This window comes from Camelus ferus, chromosome 11, assembly GCF_009834535.1.
Source record: "Camelus ferus isolate YT-003-E chromosome 11, BCGSAC_Cfer_1.0, whole genome shotgun sequence".
Taxonomy (NCBI): domain Eukaryota; kingdom Metazoa; phylum Chordata; class Mammalia; order Artiodactyla; family Camelidae; genus Camelus; species Camelus ferus.
Genome location: NC_045706.1, coordinates 5,847,297 through 5,869,463, shown reverse-complemented (window position 1 = coordinate 5,869,463; position 22,167 = coordinate 5,847,297). Strand labels below are relative to the sequence as shown.

Below are 22,167 nucleotides of genomic sequence, written 5' to 3'. Positions count from 1 at the left end.
AACACAAATCCAAGACCACAATGAGCTATGGCCTCACATCAATGACGGTTGCTACTATCAAAACAGCAAAAGATAACAGGTGTGAGGATGTGGAGGAAACGGGATCCCTCATAGATTGTTGGGGAGACTATAAACTGACACAGCCACTGCAGAAGACAGTATGCAGGGTTTTCCAAAAATTAAAAATAGAACTATCATATGATCAGCAGTCCCATTTCTGCGTAAATATCCAAAGGAATTTAAATCAGGGTCTCAAAGAGATATCTGAACTCTCATGTTCATTGCAGCACTATTCACAGTAGCCATAGACGCCACTTAAGTGCGTGCTGGTGGATGAATGAATAAAGAAAATGCAGTACACGTATACAACTGAGTATTATTCAGCCTTTAGAAAGAAGGAATTCCTGCCATTTGCGACAACGTGGATGAACCTGGAGGAGGTTATGCTGAGTGAAATAAGTCAGATACAGAAAGACAAATACAGCCTGATCATGGAATCTAAAAAAGTTGAACTCACAGAAGCAGAAAGTAGGATGCTGGTTGCCTGGGGCTGGGGGAGGGGGGAGGGGGAGGTATTGGTTAAAGGGGACAAAGTTTCAGTTATGCACAATGAATAAATTCTACAGATCTACTGTGCAGCACAGCACCTACAGCTCATAATACTGTATATACACTTAAAAACTTGCTAAGAGGATAAATCTTATGTTCCCTGTTCTTATCACACACATGAATAACAGTGAATAAAGAGGGTGGGAGGAATATTTTGGAGGTTATGGCTATGTTTTTGGCTTGATCATGTGGATGGTTTCGCAGGTGTATCCTTATCACCAAACTCATCAAGTTGTAGACATTAAAGATGCATTCCTTTTTATATGTCAACCATGCCTCAATAAAGTGGTCTCCCACAGCACATCCCCTCCATTTCTAGCTTGCTTGGATGCTGACCTTTTTATTCTGTTGTGATGCTGTCATTGGAAATCTTATTTTTAAGCACAAGTCCCCACTCACCCAACAGTGTATCTTTTAATTTTGCTTTTTTCCTATTTGCTCAGTGTGTGTATATTCACGAACTCCATGACCCAATCACCCATTCTGTTGCTTGTCAGGGTGACTTTTTAAAAGCTCTTCTACCAGAATAAAACAAGTGGAGGCATAAAGTCACAACCTAGGAATAATAATTAACATGTGATAAACGTCCTCGTCTTTTCTCAAACCCAGTTTTGTCACTGACTTTGATGGGCCTCCTAAACCAGCACTGGTAGAGGCTCCCAAGGTCCAGTGTGCCTTCCCAAACTGGACTGTGATATTCAAAAGAGACACGTGAGAAACTAAGAGGTCAGGAGTAAAACATTCTTTTCTTGGGAAAACTGTGTTTTCTATCCGTGCATGTATGGGATCTAAGAAAAACAAGAACAGATGCTCATCCAATCTCAGTTCCTTTTGGAAAGCCTCCTCCTGCTTGATCGCGAGGATCCGTGGCTGTGCTGCAGAGCTGGAAGAGAAGGACTCACAATAACGTGGGCTGATCTGGTGCCAACCCTACATATCACAAGGTCCGGGTCAAGTTGTGGGACAAGGACATCACCTGACCTGAAGGTGCTGTGAGGCTCAGGGGGTACCCCAGGCTCTCAGGAGACCTAAATTATACTGAAGACTCCCCATTGATTATGGGGAAGGGGATGGTTTGGCCCCTGGACATTAAGGATGGCAGAATGTGTGAGGGAGGGGAGAGCTCCTGGTAGCTGACCTCGTTCGCAACACTTACCCCGTTTATAAGCATTCATAACTGTGCCGGTAGGGGCTTTACAACTGTTTCCTTCACAAAGGATCCTCCCCAGTGCCCAGCCCGTAGTAGGAAATCGATGCAGACTGCTGAATGCCTGGATAACTAATTCCTGGGCCCACCTTGGGAAATGAGAGGGAAGAAAGAGAATCTCCTTGTTGGAAACCCTGGGAGGTTTTGTATACACTTTGCATATTAAATAAAAAGTACAGCCGCCTGTGTGTAAGTCTTTCATATCCTTGGCCAGTTTTATTCCTAAGAATTTTATTTTGATTAAGGAAATTAAAGACGCTTTAAAGAAATGGAAAGATATCCCATGGATTGGAAGAATTGATATTGTTAAAATGGCCATACTACACCCAAAGCAATCTACAGATTTAATGCGATCCCTATCAAATTACCCAGGACATTCCTCATAGAACTAGAACAAATAATCCTAAAATTTATATGGAATCACAAAAGACCCCAAATTGACAAAGCAACACTGAAGAAAAAGAATGAGGCTGGAGGACTAACCCTCCTCTAAGACCTCAGACCACACTGCAGAGCTGCAGTCATCAGAACAGGTGGTACTGGCACAAAAGCAGACATGTGGACCAACAGAACAGAATAGAGAGCCCAGAAATAAACCTACACACTTACAGTCAATCTTTGACAAAGGAGGCAAGAATATACAATGGAGAAAAGACAGTCTCTTCAGTAAGTGGTGCTGGGGAAGCTGGACAGCTGCATGTAAATCAGTGAAGTCAGAACACTCCCTCACACAATACACAAAAATAAACTCAAAGTGGCTTAAAGGCTTAAACATAAGACAAGACACTATAAACCCCCTAGAAAAAAACATAGGCAAAACATCGCCTGACATAAATCTCAGCAATGCTCTCCTAGGGCAGTCTACCCAGGCAATAGAAATAAAAGCAAAAACAAACAAGTGGGACCAATTAAACTTACAAGCTTTTGCAGAGCAAAGGAAACTATAAACACAACAAAAACCTACGGAATGGAGAAAATATTTGCAAACCACACGACCAACAAGGGCTTAATTTCCAAAAAATACAAACAGCTCATACAACTCAATAACAACAACAACAAAAAATAAACAACCCAATCAAAAAATGGGCAGAAGACCTAAACAAACGTTTCTCCAAAGAAGACATACAAATGGCCAATAGGCACATGAAAAAAGGGTCAATACTGCTAATTATCAGAGAAATGCAAATCAAAACCACAATGAGGTATCACCTCACACCAGTCAGAATGGCCATCATTCAAAAGTCCACAAACAATAAATGCTGGAGAGGCTGTGGAGAAAAGGGGAACCCTCCTACACTGCTGGTGGGAATGCAGTTTGGTGCAGCCACTGTGGAAAACAGTAAGGTGATTCCTTAAAAAACCTAAAAATAGACTTACCATATGATCCAGCAATCCCCCTCCTGGGTGTATATCCAGAGGAACTCTAATTTGGAAAGATACATGCACCCCAATGTTCATAGCAGCACTATTTACAATAGCCCAGACATGGAAGGAACCTAAGTGTCCATCGACAGATGACTGGATAAAGAGGTTGTGGGATGTATGTCTCTCTGTATATTATATATACATATAGGAATACTATTCAGCCATAAAAAAGAATGGAATAAATGCCATCTGCAGCAACATGGATGGACCTGGAGATTGTCATACTAAGTGAACTAAGCCAGAAAGAGAAAGAAAAATATCATATGATATTACTTATATGTGGAATCTAAAAAAGTGAGACAAATGAACTTATTTACAAATCAGAAACAGATTCACAGACATAGAAAACAAACTTGTGGTCATCAGTGGGGAAAGTGGGGGACGGGTGGGGTGGAGGGCTAAACTGGGAGTTCAGGATTTGCAGATACTAACTATTAGTATAAAATAGGTAAACAGCAAGTTCCCACTGTATAGCACAGGGAACTATATTCAATACTTTGTAATTGCCTAATGATAAAGAATATAAAAAGGAATATATATATATATACATATACATATATATATATGTAAAACTGAATCACTGTGCTGTACACCAGAAATTAGCACAACATTGTAAACTGACTATACTTCAATAAAAAAAGGTACAGTCATAACTCAAGGATTTCTGCTTCCCTGCACCATCTCCTCCTTACTCATTTTAATGCCCCGTGTCCTGTGCTCATCCTGGACGCCCTCCCAGCTGGCCTCATCTCACTGCACAGGTGCTGAGCGCCATTTTGAAAGAGGCTGAGGGAGACTTCAAGTAAAGACACTTGAGTTTGACTCCCTGGGAACCAAGAGCGTCTTCCCTGTAATTTCTTTCCTCACCCTTAAACCAACAGACACAATTAAAATTACTGGGTAGGTTTTAGATCACCGACACGCCCCCTGTTGGCACCCTCACTATTAGGTATTGCACTGGGGACGGCATGCAGCAGAAGTCAGTCCATAAAGAAACAATGCTGGCTGGGGTTTGACTGGTAAAATTTACTCCACTCTGATATTAATTTGCCCAGTGGCTTTAACAATGCAGAGTTCTAAAGGTTAACTTTCTGTCTCTTGCAAGCAACCAATGCCTGTCTATTTCCAAGAGTTTTATTCATTTCCGCTCTCATCCAAAGCTTGAGGGAGCAGGAGGTGCCACGTCACGCTTCAGTGTTGGTGCATTGGCTGGTCGTGTTACCGGTGGAGCAGAGCAATGACAATGGTAAGGGAAACTCACATTTGGATGAGTAGAGGGTCATGATTTCATCGGCTGCATACACTTGGGGAGAGGCCAGATAGATCTCTCTCTGTGAAATCAAAGCCCAGAATGCACACCTGATCCCTTGTCACATACTTTCTTCATTCTCTGATCTGGAGGATTAAAGGAAAGTACACTATGATGGGTGATCCAGGGTCAGCCTTGATGGAACGGTCTTTTGCATTTCCATCCTCAAACACTTAGGGATTGAAAACTTTCAACCTTCATCAATACTCTGAAACTGCTGTTGTTTCCATTGTGGGGAGGGGATGGGGGGGTGAGAGACAGAGGTGAGAGGAGGGTGGGGCAGAACTCCACTTACAATGCTCATTCTCATCCAGCTGACTGACACTTCCTACCTGAGGTCTCCATGTGGGGATGAGAAATCTTGCATGAGAAACATGGATGTTTCAAAGCTAAGATGTTTAAAATGAATGAAATGTATTTTTAGACGTCTAGGAACAGTTGAAACTTGATCCGGATCACAAAATGCCCTACTGCTGCCTCCCCTCCAATTTCAGGCTGTAGGACAGAGTCATGCAAGGTTTCAGGCCACCCCTGGGGCCAGCAAGGTCCCAGCTAGAGGCGGGGCCCTGCTCAGCACCACCTTGCATTACCAGTGGCACGCTGGCCATGGCCCTCCTGGAAGGTAATCTCTCTGTATACGAGACCTGCAGGGGGAGGAGTTTTTCTCTGGTGCTTTAGGGCAACCATAGTGATTTGTGGAAACGAATTGCAGAGTAGGAGACTTATGATTGTTCAATTCTGCTGCCTAACACCTCTCCCATATCCCTTTTCTAGGAATAAAACCCTTTTTCTTATGGGAAACCTATTTTCTATGGTTCAGGTGGGGCTAACTTCCCCAACCAACCCCAAAGGGAGAGGTGTGAGACTCAGTTCTGGCCAATCAGTGTGCTCCATGCCACAACTCGTAAGTTTGGGTCAGTGATGGCTACGTGACCGCCCACTGCCATGTACCTCAGCGTCCTCCCTGGAACCCGACAGCTGGAGCCGGTTGGATGAGGGTCCTGGGCTGCTGTGTCCTTCAGCACCTCCCTCCATCACCACCTTCCTCTGAGGCTGTGGCCCTTCCTTCTTCCTTGTCCCCTTGGGCCATCCCCTCCTTGCCCTTATCACACTTGCTTTTACCTCCTGGGATGTCTCAAGGCTCCCGTCTCACTGTAAAAAGCCCTGTGGACCAGGACGGTGCCTCAGGCTGCACAGAGCAGGTGCGTTCCAAACATGAGTGCGTGGAAACCACAGGGAAAGCAATTCAGGGAAAGCCCATGACGTCTCAGCTGCCCTCCCCCGAGGAAGTCAGGGGTGATTTCCGCAGAGCAAAGCGCCTTGGGTAGATGAACACTGTCTCCTGGTCTATCTTTCCTGTGACTCTGGGTTTTCACTTTTTCCTTGAAGTATGACGAGGAAAAAAGATATAAAGTCATGAAAAGACAGACATTTTGCTTCCTGGAAAGAAAAACTATCATTCTCTCAAAGTTTAGACGAAGTAAGAAATCTTATAAGCAGGGTAACCAGAAAGAGGACTCTGGGCCGACCTCGGGAGCAGATGCCACTCTTGCACTAAAAGAAAACACCATTAAAGGAAACAGACTGGAAGACCCAAACTCAGAGCGGCTTCCTGAGCGCCCTGGCTTTGGGGACTGGTGCACATCCGGCAGGACAGAGCGTGAGGCTCCAGCAAAGTGTTTCCCGCGGCTTTTGTGTGTAAACAGCCACTTGGTGTTTATCTCAGAGACAGAATGGGGGGTCATTTAAAAGGTGTAAATGACTTCTATCCACTAGTCAGACGTTATCAAGGCACAGATTTGGCTTCAAAGTTGCTGTGCTTAAAAATGTCTGCCTTCGTGTGTTCATGAAGACAAGATATTTCTTGTCTGTCTCATGAAAAAAAAAAAGACACCACTTTTCTTATTGCAACTGTATTATATCAATTTTCAGCCTTTGAATTCTTAATAATGGAGCATTTTGATGTTCTGCCCTTATCAAAAGATGAAATTTAGCCTTTCAGAGGGAATTCTGACATTATACTGCATTTTATACTTACAGAAGAAGTGATGGCATTTAATTACCAGGTTTACCTTCAGAGTTATACAACTCATATCTGGAATTGTCATTTGGAAGTTCCCAATGTCATTATGTCGCTTGAAAGAGAGATGATGACATTTTGCACTCAGCCCACAATTTACTGGATCTAATCTTTTCCCTAAAGTGACTCCATCAAGCAAATACACTTCTCTAATTCAGTCACATCGGCTCCTCCTCCTGTCACTAATTCCCCTGACCCCTGTCACCAACGTCCACAGACAGAAGCGTGTTCACAGACCACTGGAGCCTGCTTGTTCTCCCCAAATTTCTCCCCTTGTCGCTCTTCTCCAAATTGACCTCTGTATTCATTGACAAATGAAGCCCAATAAACACATTGTATCACTTCCTTCTCACACAATGGGACAAAAAGGAGATGTTCCTGACTCCTGAACAATACAACTCTTGGCAAAAGTAACTTTTCTTCCCATCTGGAGCCACCCGCGTTGTAGACGGTTAGTAAGTGCCCTGCCCCAGGTGTGTCACAATAAAGCAAACGCATTTAAACCAGCCTTGCAGATAAACGCTAAATATATGTACCCACCCATAAAAACCGGCTGGCCAGCCCACTGCATAAATCAGGTGACACTATTTTCTGGTGAGTGATAAAATAGAAAAAAAAACCCTAAGATACTTCTGGACTTCCTTGATGCAAATCATGTGTGGTTCTAGACACAGTTACCAGTAAGATTAATTTCCGAGTAACATTTTCAGCAATCGTACTAGTGGTTCAGCTAAACAACGCGGGCAAAAGTAAATTTGCTGCCTGAAGAAACCAACCCAGCTGCATTTCAGGAGTAAAGGTCATGTCACACTGACAGAAAATCTTTGTGGCTATTAAGACTCAAGTGGACAGAGAGCTAAGTACAAGTTACAGTTTGAACTGCAGATAACACTGATACGTTTGACTTCAACAGATGAAGTCCTGCAAGATTTGTGGGAGAAACATCAGTGAGGAAAAAATTTCAACTCCAAGCCAACAAGAGTATCGGCCACAGTAATAATTAGGAGAGCAAATGAATGAACAAAACTCCCAAAAGGTATTCGAAAAATATATTCCTTTGCCAGTTAGGCGCTGCAGGCATATGTTTTGAATTTTCTACAATTTTATTTGTAGAAAGATTTGGAAACAGGATTATCCTATTGAAATATAATGCTGGATTGAGAAAAGTCCACTTCAAAAGGGAACAGTTAGCTGGGAGGAAAGGGTTTCATCCGGTCAGTGGTCTGGGTAGCCCGATCTGGGGACTGAGTAGCTGACTTCCTGAACGTAACTGGAGGACTCTGGCCAGGTCACTGGGGTGCAGATGGCAGAGGCCAGCAGAGCAAGAGCTCAGTGACTCCCAGATTTCTTCACAGGGGCCTATGACCCCAGCAAATGTGGTCCAGATCCCAGAGCATTTTACTCTGGATGGGAAATGAAATATTGCAAATGTGTCCTTGACAAAACGTTTTCCTCTTCTGAATCATGAAAAACTAATTCAAACCAACCACTGCAACGCAGCAATAAAAGGCTCTGAGCCGGCTGCATCTAGCTGGCCGGGGCCTGGCTGGGGAAGTAACCTCTGCCCTCCCGGGATGGGGACGCTCCCATCCTGACTCTGCGCCAGGTCCAGGCAGGAGTGCACTGGGCCTGTGGGAAGTATGTCAGTCCGGCAGAACCAGGGCTCTTGAGTCAGCACCTCACAATAGCAGGACATTGTTGAATATTTTGTAGATGAGAGAACTGGGTGGCAGACGAGGACCTCCGCTCTCCAGGGCACAGCCCGAGCTCTAGACGAGCAGAACTGCCGGCAGCTCCCTGGAATGGCCCCCTCCTCTTCCTATGCACCTTGACCTCTGCTGTTCTGGAGGAAATGCCCTTCCTCTTCCACCCCTGGTAAGGACCACTCCAGGGCAGCCGCATCCCAGATGCCTTCCTGGTTGGCTCCCCGACCCCCACCCCAGGTGAACCTTCCCCAACATTCTCCACCACATCCCAGGCCTTACACAGCCCAGGCACTGCACAAGCAGCGTGCTACTGCACGTGATGTATTACACGGACCTGCTAATAGGCTCTGCTGGAGGACAACGTACACCCACGTGGTGGGCACAGGACTGTCTCCACTTTGCAGATGAGGCACAAGGTTGAGTCATCTGCTGAAGGTCATCCTGCTAGTAAATGGTCTGTTCATTGCCTGCAGGAGGCACAAAGTGGCCCCCCAAAAAGTCTGTCCTAATCCTTGGAACCTGTGAATATGTGACCTTACACAGCAAAAGGGACTTCGAAGATGCCACTAAGGACCTTGAGGTGGGGAGATGGTCCTGGAAGATCTAAGCAGGTCCAATATAGTCACAAGGGTACTTATAAGAGGCAGGCAGGAGGGTCAGGGCCAGAGAAGGAGATTTGACTACAGAAGCAGAAGTCAGAGAGAGACAGAAACTGGAAGATGCAGTGCCACTAGCCTTCAGGGAGGAGGAAGGGGCCACGAGCCAAGGAACTGCAGGCAGCCTCTCCAAGCTGGGAGAGGCAAGGAAGCAGGTTCTCCCCAGAGCCTCTGAAGGTAACGCTCCCTGTTAGCATCTTGATTTTAGGACTTCTGACCCCAGGAACTGTAAGATGATAAATGTGTGGTGTAAGCCACTGAGTTTGTGGTGCTGCTAGAGCAGCCCCAGGAGACTCCTGCAGTGCCCTGGAACCGGGCAGCGAGGCAGCCACGCGGATTTGGAAGGAAAGGGACACACCGAATTTGCCAAGGGGGCGATCGAAGGCCTGCTAAGAGGGCCCCAGTACAGAGGGCCACGGCTGGTTCTGGCCCACAGGCTCTCTGCTCTCCTGAGGATGTCTTTGTTAGACTGACCCCAGGAAGTCATGAGCCTGCGGGGGGCTCCCTAAACTTGGTCCCCATGCTTGCCATTGCCAGGAGCCCTGAGCATCCCTGATATCTCTGTGCAGTGCCCCCCTCAGGCCAAGCCAACTGTTGTCTGGACAAAGTCCCCCTCAGTCACCAGGTGAGGGTGGGAGGAGAGAGACTAGAAGGCCAGGAGCCCTGGGGAGGCAGCCTTGCTCAGGAGGTGGTGCTGGTCCCCAGAAGTCAGGCCTCAGGCCCCCACTCTTGCTCACAAGGATGTTGAGGGTTCCAAGCAGGTAACTGTTCCTGCTCTTCCTTTTGAAACGCTCAGCCTGTGAGTCATGCTGTAAGTTTGTCTGCCTGTCTGGCCCTCTTTCTGGTCAGGCAGCTCGAGAAGGAATAATCCGATGAAATAATAAATACCAGCCTTGGTCACCGTGAATCAAAGGCGCACAGCCAGCTGAGTCACTCAATGGCGGTGGCTCAGAGAGAGCTGTGGGGCTCCATCTGACCTCACTTTGGAACTGGGGCCAGGCGGTATAATACAGCAGGGCACTGAGGACAGCATTTCACTCCAAAAGCTCTGAGTGCTGTGTGCGCTCTGGCCACAGAACACTCCTTGGAAGGGAGGCTTATAATGTCTCTTGTAACTTAAGAAGGGGGAGATTACCGAGCCCGGAGGAAGGCTGGGAAGCAATGGTCACTAGGGATGCGTTCGGCCATGAAGATCTGGCTTTCAGCAATAGCCACTGTCCCAAAGTGACCCCACTTGGCTAAAAGGTCTCTGAAGTCACTAAACCATTCCAAGCCCATACACTCACGTGACACGTGTATAGTGAGTGCCTACTTCGTGTTTGTCATCGTAAGGCATCTGCCTGACTTGAAGCCACAAGCCCCACCGGGCCTGGGGGCCCTCCTGCCCGCAGAGGGAAGAGGCCAGGGCTGGGGGCTGGTCAGGGTCCAAAGAGGAAGCACTGAGGCTCAGGGACCAAAGACCCCCTCTTACCACCTGCCCAAGCCCATCAGTGAAGGCTGCGGTGTCGGAAGAAAGCTCCTCGGAGAGCAAGATAAACGGAGCCTACGTGAGCCCCTTGTTGCTGCGTCCTGGCCCATCGGTCTTCTCCCTCAGAAGGTCCAAGCACACGGGGCACCTCTGGCTTGCGGCGGAAAGGGCAGTGGGCTTGGCGACGGGGCCCAGCCCCAAGAAACATCTGCCTTGTTCCCCACGCCTCGGGTCACTGCCTCTGCTGATCACACTTAAAGCCGGAGCTCTGACGGTTAGTCATTGTTTTCTGCCCTCATTTCCTTCCCTCGTCACTCCTAAAACCAAAACCTCACCATAAAAGTCTGACAAAGGCCCGTATTGGATTTCTCTCCCCCACAGAGCCTGCGCTTGCCTGGCCCTCTGCCTGGGCCTGGCTGGCCACGGAGGCCTTGCCACAGCTGGGGCCTTGGGCCAGAACTGAGGTCACCCTGCAGCCGGCAGGAGGAAGGAGAAGAACGACAAGATAGTTTGGGCCACGGTCTTGGAAAATACCCTCCATGCGAGTCACTGCCTGAATCCCGACGCAGGAGACTAGCAGCGAGTCCTGGGGTGGTGCGCCCATGCCCTGGGCCACCCCACCAGGCCGCGGGTCTCTGGCCCCAGGAGATTGGACAACGCAGGACAGAGGCACACAGGGACTGATTCTTTCCCCTTTCACATCTGAGTATCCATTTAACTCCAGAGCTTCCGTGGGACTTTGGTTTAAGACCTGACTCTATGGGGTGCCGGCACAGGGTGGCAATTACACGTGGGCTTTGGGTCACAACCACCTAGGCTCAACTCCCAGACTCATGACCTTGGGAAATAACTTCCGGCCTATGAGTTTGAGCTTCACTTCCCAAAGCTCAAGTTGTTGTCTTTACCTCAGGGGTCGTGGGAGGGTTAGAAGGGCCAAATCGTCCCGAGCCCTGGGCCCAGCAGCCCACATGCAGGAAGTGGTGAGCACCCTCTCAGTGACCCAGCCATGCAGCAGCCGCTTTCTGGCCACCTTCCCACCTGTGTGCTTTTTCTGGGACACACATGTCTGTCACTCTGCCTTCAGAACCCAAAAGGCACTCAACGCCCTTAAACACCTGTCTCCGTGTTCCTCCCTGGGGCTCTGGTGCCCAGGCCTCCCACGCTAGCCGGCCCTCCCCACCACAACTCATGCATCATGTCTGCTCTGGGCCTTCCCAATTTGGCCCTCCAGCTGCAGTGGTGTTCTCTCTGGGCCCTTGGTTGGGGTCCTCACTTGGGCGCTAAGAAGTATGTACATAATCAGGGTGCTGGTGGGAAGTTCTGCTGTCTGTCTGCCTAACTACCTTCTAAGCTGTCTGAGGGTAGGGGTCCTGGCTGATTGGTCCCTGTTACCCCATGTGTACACAGTAGGTGCTCACACTTCTCTCACTGGACCACAATGAATGAGTCAGGGTGGGCTCCAGGCAGCACCCACTTCTGTGTGCTCATTGCCCAGCACAGCCCCAGCCCTATCAGGGAGCCCGTCGCTCCAACTGAACAGAAGAAGGTTTTCAGACAGCAAGCGCCAGGAGGGAGGCTTACGGAGATGCTCACAGAGACAGAGAGCTCCCCGGTCCCAGCCCTCTCCTCCCAGGTGCTGGTGGCCACGTACCTGGTCCCCAGAGGGTGACGCACTGCTGCTCGTGGGTCTGGCAGATGCCGTTGTAGCAGTAGCCGTCCACCCCCTGACACGGGTGCCCGTCATGCAGATACACGTTGGCTGGGCAGTGAGGACTGGCCCCCGTGCAGAACTCTGGGAGGTCGCAGGAGTTGCTGGGCTCCCTGCAGGCTGTTCCCGCAGGTTTCAGCTGAAAGGAGAGGGCCATTTATCGCACGTGGCTGCGGGGCGGGGGGAAGCAGGGGCTCAGCAACGCCCCCGGGGGTGGAGGGGTGCAGGCCCGTCCCCATACAGTCTCACGGAGAAGGGCGAGGATTTCCAAGGAGTTCCCTTTACCGCAGAGAGAGCTCATGAGATAAACGGATTCTCGCTCTGGGCTCTGGGGTTCACTTTTCCATTATGGGGGACAACCAAGAGCAGCTTCTTTTTAATTTCATGCACCATTAGGGTTTTCTGGTGAGTGTTCAAGCTGGTGGCTGGCACCTGTCACCTCGGAGGAGGTAGGGAGGGGAGTGCTTGCTGCCCGATGGAGTCACTGATCCTTAAGAACAAGGTCTCTGGTCACCGACACCATCGCGTTCCTTAGGATGACGTCTGCACTCACAGTGTTAACCTCTGCGGGCAAGCTGACAAAAGTAACGCCAAGGGCACACTCACGACAGCAACTGTACTTTCTCATCAAATCACAGAGCTGGAAAGCTGTCCTCGTAGGGGCAGGCAGAGAAGAAGTCAAGTCGTATGGGATGTCAGGAACCATCCGACAGAGCCTCATCTTTTTGTGGTTCTAGAACTGAGCTCAGAACGGCAGGCCTGAGGTCACACAGGCACCTTCCACCACGAGCGGCGGGGGTGCCAGGGGTGCCTGCTCCTCTTAACGTTCCCCATAAGTTAACTGCAGGTAGGAAGGGGAGGAAGGCTAGTTTAAGTTGAATGTAAGACATAGTAACGCAGTTCTGAAACACTGCGCTCCAGTTGGGTCGCTAAGGGGAAATTTCCTGCAGACAGAGTGCCAAGATCAATGGCTTAATTGAAAAACTCTGCCCTCAGAACCTTTGAATCAAAAGCTCAGGCTTTTACCCTGTCAGATCCCGGCTCTGAAGAATGAGACAAACAACGGAATTGCCAGGACAAACGCAGTCAAGGAGGCAGAAACGGCCAAAGGATAAAACTGCCTCCCTTGGCTGGGCTGGGTCGATCGGCACCTTCTGTTGGGGGCACAGCCCAATCAAGACCCTGACACAAAGTCCCCGGAACAGCCCACACGGCTCCTCACCAGCTGGCAGAAGTTTTCGGGGTCGAGCAGAGGGACCCGGCGTGAGGCTGGGTGACACGAGTCAGGACTGGTTTTCGAAACGTTCCTCCAATTGCACAACCCGGGACATTTAATGTGGTGCTTGAGTATTTTAATCAAATACTTTTGGGCCCATTAATAAATAATTGATCGCAGATGGTCCAGGGTGAAGGTGCGCATTTCACACGGAGATCGGAAGGTCATAAACACAGGCGGCGGATGTAGATACCAGCTTGCGGGAAGAGCGTTCACCTCCCCGGCCGTGAGCGCTCAGAAACCGTCCGGCCCCACCGCTCGCCCCGCGCCCGCGCTGGGCCCAGGGCATGTGCGGGCGGCCGCGGGGCCGGCAGGACTCACTCACCCGGCAGGCGTCGCAGCACAGCCCGTGCGCGCAGACGGCGTCTGGCTTCAGCGTGCAGGTGGTGGCGTTGCAGCAGGAATTCAGACACTCCTGGAGGTGGGACGGGAGGGTGCGACAGGGTCATGTGGGGCAACTACTCACCGAAAGCAGAGGTTGTACCTGAAGTCACTGAAAAGGGAAGAAAGACCCAGACAGCCTGGTTCTTGAGCTGGAAAGCAGCCTGACTGAGGAGGACCTGTAAGAAAGCCAAGCTCCTGGTACGTGTGTATGAGCTGACCCGGAGTGTGAGTCCCTGCGAAGAGTCAGCAGCTCTCGACTGCCTTTCAATACGGGGTAAGGGACCCGGACGGGAAGGCTGGCAGCGGGGGTCTCTGACGTCTGTATCAGGATCGCTGGAGTCCTCTCAACTTAACTTAAGTATAAAGAGATGAGTACACACTTTACTTTCCAAAGACTGATCCAGACATTCAGGGAGAGCCTGCTGTCAGGAAATTAAGTCAAATCAATCATGTTTGAACCACAGTTCCTTGAAATCCCACCGAAAGCCGTAGGTGGACTCTCGCTCAGCACAGGTGGCCTGGACTCACCTGGCGAGGCTCCCTTCAGGCCGGAAATGCATCGTAGGATGAGCAGGAGGCCGGAAGGAGGTCAGTGGGCTGTCCCATTGATTTGAAAGGGATTTAAACCGATAGATCAAATATCAGGTGGACTGTCCCCTCTGAATTAAAGTCAGAGTGGAAGTAAACGTCTTTGTTATGCTCTGCTTCGCAGGTATCCAATTTTTTCTAACAAAAAGCAGGAGGTTGACACCTTTCACTTGGCTCTCAACAAAGTCTACACAAACCTATCCGGTGTATTTTTGACATCCTTGTGCTTTAGAACATTCCAATAGCTTGGAAGAAACTGAATTATCTTTAGAAAGAAGAGTTCAGTAGAGTCTTCAGTATTGACTTTTCAATGTCCTTTTATTTAATATATGATGTGTGCTGAAGAATTCATACACCATTGGCTAGAGTGACGCCAATCACATACTGTTTTAATACTGTAATAATTTACTCCTGAAAACCATCTCCTGTGAAGGAATTTATCATTAGTATCACAAATGCTATTAATAAAATTTTGTCGATAATCCAGAAGATTTATGGCTAACCCAGATGTCTGACCTGTACCCTGTGCAATACTCAATGAATTATGCTCTCATTTAGTGTTTACTCTTTGCCCCTATTATACATATATCCAAAGTTATTACATTTTTAATTTGTTCAAGGACTTTATAAACATCCGGAGTGCATAGTGCACACAATAAGATAAAACTGCCAACCAGAAGGCACAGCTGTAACTTTCATGACAGTAAGGGTTTCTAGCTCATGGACTTATAATCCTAAAACATTTAGGGCTGTTTTGCTTTTTTTAAACAGAGTCCATCAATTCCATTCCTGATCCGGGGGGCGGGCCATCATGTGCACAGCAATGCTGTCCTGTACATTATGGTCTAACTGGCTCTACTAATAATACATTAACCAAATTATAGGTTTCCTTGAGATTCCAAGTTAGCTCAGCCATCCTACAACTGGGTCCTAAGAGCCTTTAAGAACTCCCTCCCACGCCACCCCCCACCATATCACTAAATAATATAAGCAGCAGTTTAAATGGAAACGCAGCCAAGTAGAATGGTTTTGACTTCAAAGGCGATTGATAATGTGAGAAAGATAACTAAGTTTAAAAGATATTTGCAAGCTACTGGCATCCTACTGACTTTAAACAAGTAGATAAGGCTGCTTTCCCAACCCTATTAGCTTGGAAGAACGAGTGAGTTGTCAGGGTATCCTTATGGTTGATGTAAATCCAATGCCCTGTACGGAAGGCTTCAGCAATCACTTGCCTTTTAACTACCCAGAATCTATTTCTTCTACAAGGCTATATTTATCAGAAGAGGCAAATTCTTCATCTGTTGCTGCGTTTACTATTTTAGTACTCAACAGAGAAGTCCAACGGAGCCAATGAGCACGAAGTCTCCAAAGAAGAAAGAGTAATGAAGCCATTAGAGAGTCGTCAGCAAATGCCCCAATTGTCATTCTTGTGCTGTTGGGAGGAGACATAGATTCTTAATCACAATGAACCGGGATGAGACTGGAATGCATTTTCTTGAAAATAGTGGGGATTATTTCTGGGAGCGCAGGAGCAGAAGGTGGTTCCAGCTGTAAGCTGGGGAACTGTTCTGACTCCATTTACTCATGGGTGTGGTGACACATGAAGTCCTTTATGGGCCAGGGGACCCATGTGGCCAGGGACCAATATGGAGCAGAGGCGTGATGAGTATTTCCAGGGCCTGAGCACTCAGTATGGGGGTAAAGAATCCAGGTGCACAGGTCTGATTGAAAGTTTGGGGTCAGTTTGAAAACTGGAAGTGGGCTTTCAGAATATCAGACACAGTTTGAGCTGGAACCTTGAAAAGAAAAAAAAAAAAAAAAAAAAAAAAAAAGAAAACTAAACATCAAAGCACAAGGCCTGCCTGTGACTTTGAAAGGTTTCTTGGAAGAAAGAACTTGGGATGAGGAGAATGAGGGTTCTCTTCAAATATCAAGAACTTACCCCACTGAGTAAGGACCCTAAGTACAGAAGTATGCAGCTGGGAATTACACGCAGGGAGAATATGGCCCTACAGAAGCAAGGAGTTGGATTTAATCAAAGCTGTCCTGCAGTGCAATGCACTGCCTGCAGAGAGTAACCCCCTGCCCCCACCCCACCCCCGTCATAGCCAAATGAGTCCTTGATGGAGATGAGAGACGATCACAACATCGAGGTGGCAAATCTCAGGGACTCAAGCATTTGCTGACATGATGGTGGTGGTGGTGGTGCTGGTGGTGGTGGTGGTGGTGATAATGATGGGGTGGTGGTGGTGGTAACGACAATGGTGACAACGGTGGAAGTGGTAACAGTGGTAATGCTGACAGTGGCGATGGGGAGGCTGGTGGCGATGCCGGGGTGGTGTTGGTATACGGCATAAGTCATTGCTAACTGAGTCGTTCCAAACCTGAGAGTTCACGGCTCCGTGAAGAGCTGTCAAATTTATTTAGATTAATAAACAATTACGAGGAGTTTAAATAATAGATAAACCACTTTAAGTCAAATGACCATTCCTGAGAAATATGGGTAATTTAAACTAATTTTGTTTTCTTTGAGTAATTAGAAAAAGCCGAGGCAATTTCCCCTTTGCGTCACCCATCCCGTGACAGTTTCAAGTATTCCTCCACTAATCTTAAAAGGTTTCTGGAGCACCATAATTAGGACTTGTTTTTGCACAGTAACCATTCTCCATGCTTTGTGAGCAAAATTAAGCACCGCTCTAGGCAGTGCCGTTACCACCAATGGATCCAGAGTTTGGCAGGCGCACAGAAACATTTGATCCGACCACCTCTTCAGTCCCCAACCCCTAGAACTTACTCAGTCCCAACTTTCTTACAGAAACGGTCAGACTGAGACTCAGATCATTTCTGCTGATGGGGGAAAGCTCAACGGCTTGGAGGCTGGGATGTGATGAAGATTCTGTAACCAGCTATTTGTTTCATGCACACAGGAATTCCAGGGACGTCCCTCCCATCCTCGAATCCCCCTTTCAGAGCAGCCCTCCTAGACAATGCTCTTCCTAAGCCCTCACGAAGCCCACTGTGAATTTATCTGAGCCTTCCTTTAGCTTGTCTACCCCCATAGCTTGCATAAGCTCCCAGGGACGCAGCCCCACATGTAGACAGCCTGCTATATGGATGACTTGCTTTGATTTATTCTAAGCACAACCTCCTCCAAACTCTGAGGTGGGGGGGGGCTTGTTTTACTGGGCGATCTCCCTGGATCCTCCTCCTCTTCTCTTTCCACCCCAAGATTACTCAGAGATTAAAAAATGACTGTTATAATTTTTATGCTGATTAACTTTATCTTGGTCCCTACAGAAACAAGAAAATTTCCTGACATTGGCTGGAAAACAGGGTTAAATAAGCCCTTTGTTGGATAAAAATATTCCCTGCTTTCACTTGTTGCTTCTGAAAGCTAACAGGCAGAGAGGCAGAAGTGTGGGTCCTGCATACAGAGGAGGCCGGGGCAGCAAGAGCGGAATTTCAACTTGGGAAAAAGCGCTTGGTTAAAGCCGATTGCTGCTCGTTCAAATTCCCCTCTGCGCTCACTTCACAGAGAGAAAGACATGGTGCTTATGAGCACCTGAAGCTGCCGTTCCAGGCTTTCTTCTCTGCCAAACTCAGAGCTAAGTGCTTCTTCACTGTTTTTGTCTTCATCTTGCCGGAACTACCCCGTCCTTCGACAGAGAAGATTCTCTCTCTGACCAGTGATACAACTTATTCTATGCAATGCTTAAGGTTCCAGAAGGCCACCCCGGCTTAGGCGGCCACGTAGGGCCTTTCCAGCCTGAATTTCTAGCACTTGCGTCCTGCTGCGCAGTCCCTTCCTGTTCTCGCCTCTCGGCCCAGCCGTGCACACGAGGTGAACGTTCTGGAAACGTCTCTCTTACCTCCGGCTCCCCGCAGTCACACTCCTCTCCTTCTTCCACGTATCCGTTCCCGCACTTCCGGCCCCCGAAAGCCTGCCTCACTTCCGGCAGGTTAAAGAGGCACATGCCCACGCCCTTCTCCAGGCTGGCCTCCAGGTCCCTCCTGCTGCAGCTGCTGAACAGCACGGGGAACGGGTACCTGCGGACGAGACCCGGACAGTCAGGCGTCTGCCCCATGCAGCCCCGCCCGGGGGGCCCCTGCTCGTCTCAGTGAACAAAGCTCGAATGGTGGAAAGTGAGGCACTTGAGCTACACCCTGAGGTCCGTCCCTACACGGTTCCCACGCCGTTGGCACGGAAGTGCTCGATCAAAACAGAAATGAAGCGTTGTGCTGTACGCCAGAAACCGACACAGCATGGTAAACTGGCTGTGCTTCAATACAAATACACATATACAATTAAATTAAGAGAACAGATGAAGACTAACAAATTAAAAAAACAAGAAATGACTTTTGGATAGTTTTCTAATCAATAAGTTCAGAGTCTCATTACACACGTCATTAATAGTTTTGTGTGAAATGATACAGTGGAATGTGAATTCTTAGGGTCTGTAGCTTGCACTGTGAACACACCCCGATGTCGTATTGCAAAGTACAGAGAAGAAAAAAGTACAAATGACCGAGCCTGTCAATTCCAGGGCTTCACAGACACGATCCTCGCCAGTGGTCGGGGCTGGCCGACGCCGCTGTTCGGGCCCGTGACGGGCAAATTACTGTCTTCCCCAAGCACAGCTCTATGGGAACAGAGGCGGTCAGAAGGCAGGTCCTGCTCCTGCCTCGAAAAACCAGGGCTGCAAAGGGATGTGGCAGGGTGGGCCAACTTCCCTGCAAAGTTCACACTCCCCTCTCCATGGCCCGGAGGGGCTGTACCAGCCCCTTGCACCTCGGTGGGCTGTGTGATCATTCTTGGTGATGGAATTAGCAGGGACGAAGGGATAAGGGTCACTTCGGGCTGAAGGTAGTTAAGTGACTGCTCCTTTCTCTCGTCCTTTCTATCCCCTGCTGCCATCTGGGCTCGAGTCCTAGGAGGAGGACCCAGCACATGGTCCTGACTCATGGTGGCACAGCACAGAGCCCCATGCTGTCACACGGAAGGGAAATATCTCTATCCATTAGGGTAAGCCACTGAAAATTGGGGGTTTTCCTATGGCTAGGGTCCCCTAACATACACAGAGTGTCTGACTCTCTATTACAAATGTGCTTTCCCGTGTCTTAGGCAGCAATTACCATGACGGACAAGCGGACCGGAAACCCAGAAGGTTTATTACTTAGAGAGGAAGGAAGGCCTGCCTGCTGACCCGCAAGCCCTAGAACCCTCTTCCCTGCAGACGTTAACAGGATGACATTATAACTGGATCCCCAACCAACTGGCCAAACCAATGTGTGTTGCTGTGTTTCCCCGAAAATGGCAGACCAGCCACCACTGAATGATTGAGTTTGGCAATATTTCAAGATCAGGATGATTTCCAGGGCCAAACTGGTAACACTGTGCCATCTCCCCAGGTGTTTTCTATCAATCTCAGGTTATTAACTCTGAAGTATAATTCTTATCTACAAAGAAACTTGTACATGCAAGTCTTGCTCTTGGACACAAAGGGAATAAACCAAGACTTATCTGTAATGCTCTTATGAGGTTCCTTTTGAGATCTTTATAACTGTCCTCGGCAGATAGATTGATTATTCCTGGTATCAAAGTGATGCTGAAGAGCTTCAAATCATGAGCCACAAGAAAAACTGTAATTCTGTCCATTTAGAAAGGGTTTTGTGTTGTAAGACAACAGTACATTACACAGGGAGCTGGAGAGCAGTAATTCTCTTTGCAAAGGCACAGACTGAAATGTCTGTGTGAGCTTCTCCCAGGGCCCGAGTCAGGAGACTCAGCATCGTTCTTGCCCAGTGACGTGCAACCACGTGTTCTCATGAACTCTCACTGGTTTGTTCCGGAAGGGAACTGACTTCTAGAAAATGTTAACAGTTAGTTAGGAAAGACACGAGGGTGAATGGTGAGTCTCAGGAAGGGTTTATAGCAAGGTTAACAGTAGTTGAGGGAAACCCAGTGAAAGAGTGGTATCCATCACTCCACGCCCCAAGTGAGCCAAGATTGTCTGCCAACATCTGGGGACCAGGGCACTCTGAGACCAGCTCCAGTCACAGGTCTCACAAGTCCTCACATCTCATCGTCTTTCAAAATAATAAATACATTTTTTTGGGGGGGGGTTGATATTTAAAAAAGGGATAGAAACAAGATGAGATCAGCTTAAGTCCAGGATTTAAAATTCAGTGTTTGGGAGAGGAGAACAGAGCAGATCATTGTTGGCAAAAAAAAAAAAAAAAAAAAAAAAAAAAAAAAAAAGACTTCCCTGTGTCTGAGCTGGATGCTGTCAGAGAGAAGTCGAGTTATCTGCGTAATAAAACATTGCTAATTCTCTTAGTTTTCTCCTCTTCTGTTGAAGAATAAGCCCCAAATGCTTTTAAAATCTCTCTTGTTTGGAATCATGGATAGGTAACATCCACCCAATTCACAGGTTTCCAACTTTGCTACGAGGAACTGCGTCCAGGCATTAATTCCTCAGGGTGCCTCTGTTTTAACAACAAAGTGGCCATGTGCTCGTCAGATGCCAAACGAGGTGTTGAGCTCACTGAACCTGAAACTGGCCCTCTTTCACGGCCGTGTGCAGGCAGCACAGAGCCCAGCCTCACACCATACACCTGATTTCACCAGTGCACCACCTGCCTTCCAAGGTGGTACAGTTAAAGCCTCCAGAAGCTGCTGCCTAGGGCTCAGAGCACCTGCCCCAAGCACATGTCCAGCCGGTCCTCTCTCTCTCCAACCTGAGCCTTTCTAACTTGCTCCGAGCCCAGTGAGGCCCCTCGGGAAGGCCCGCGACGCTTCCCTCCACCTTCCTGTCTTCTGCGTGGACTGGACCAGGCAGCATGCCTGCCTTTACGTGAGGATGGAGAACTGCCTCTGCCAACCTCCGAGAACTCTCTTTTGATGATGTGGCAATGTGGCCAGGGAGCACTTGGTACCTGCAGAATGTCTTTGCTGGCTTACCCTTTCACGACTTCTCACCATGGAGAACAGATGACTGTTTCTCTCTGACAGAACATTCCTGAACCCTATTTGGGCATTTAGAGAAAGTCAGGCTTTAGAGGAGAGAAAGCAGAGGAACCTGTCACTCCTCATTCAATTATTCTGCAAACATTTATTCGAAACCTACTGTGTGCCAGGCATGCTTCTAGGTGTTGGGGACCCAGGGATGAACAAAACATACAAAAATCCTGGCCATTATGGAGCTTGCATTCCAGCGAGGCAGGCAGATCACACAGAAGATAAAGGAGTAAATTACATGTGTTAGAAAGGAATGAACGTTAAGGAAAAAAATAAGACAGCAAGGTGGGGGAAGAGGTGGGAGGTCCTGGACTTTTAGGAGGGTGGTCAGGGAGAGCCTCACTGAGGGGGAAGGCAGGGGAGGTTCTCACTAGAAGGATATGAAGGAATAGTTGTGGGCACACCTGGAGGAAGAATGTTCAAGGCAGAGGCAGGAGCCAGTGCGCAGGCGCCCGGACAGGAGTAACTGGCCTAGTGGACTTTGTTCCACAGAAAGCAGCAGGATCCTCCTACAGTAACACAAGCCCAGAGAGGCGACCCTTCCCCAGAGAAGACCCCTGAGCCCCTTGAGGTCATGTCAATGGCAGGATGAAGACCACAGAGAATCATTAAACCGGGGAGGGGAATTTCCCCTGCGTGGACCAAGCACTGATAACAGCTGAAGGCATTTTTCATTAGAATTTCAAACTCTTATCCCCCCCCTTTTTTTTACAAACTATTTTTGATTAAC

General features: G+C 48.4%; 1 protein-coding gene and 1 long non-coding RNA gene across 2 annotated transcripts in view; both read right to left on the bottom strand.

Moving 5' to 3' along the window:
• Positions 1 to 22,167, bottom strand: part of ADAM12 (ADAM metallopeptidase domain 12) — a 326,306-nt gene that overhangs the window by 38,663 nt on the left and 265,476 nt on the right. Inside the window, 3 exon segments of the mRNA XM_032490670.1 lie at positions 12,112 to 12,307; positions 13,770 to 13,859; positions 18,289 to 18,466. Of these exon segments, the coding sequence (XP_032346561.1) occupies positions 12,112 to 12,307; positions 13,770 to 13,859; positions 18,289 to 18,466 (464 nt within the window).
• Positions 14,716 to 16,494, bottom strand: LOC116666928. Its single transcript, XR_004323728.1, has 2 exons — positions 16,362 to 16,494; positions 14,716 to 15,851 (listed from the first exon to the last, which is right to left on the bottom strand). It is a non-coding gene; the product is annotated as an uncharacterized LOC116666928 (long non-coding RNA).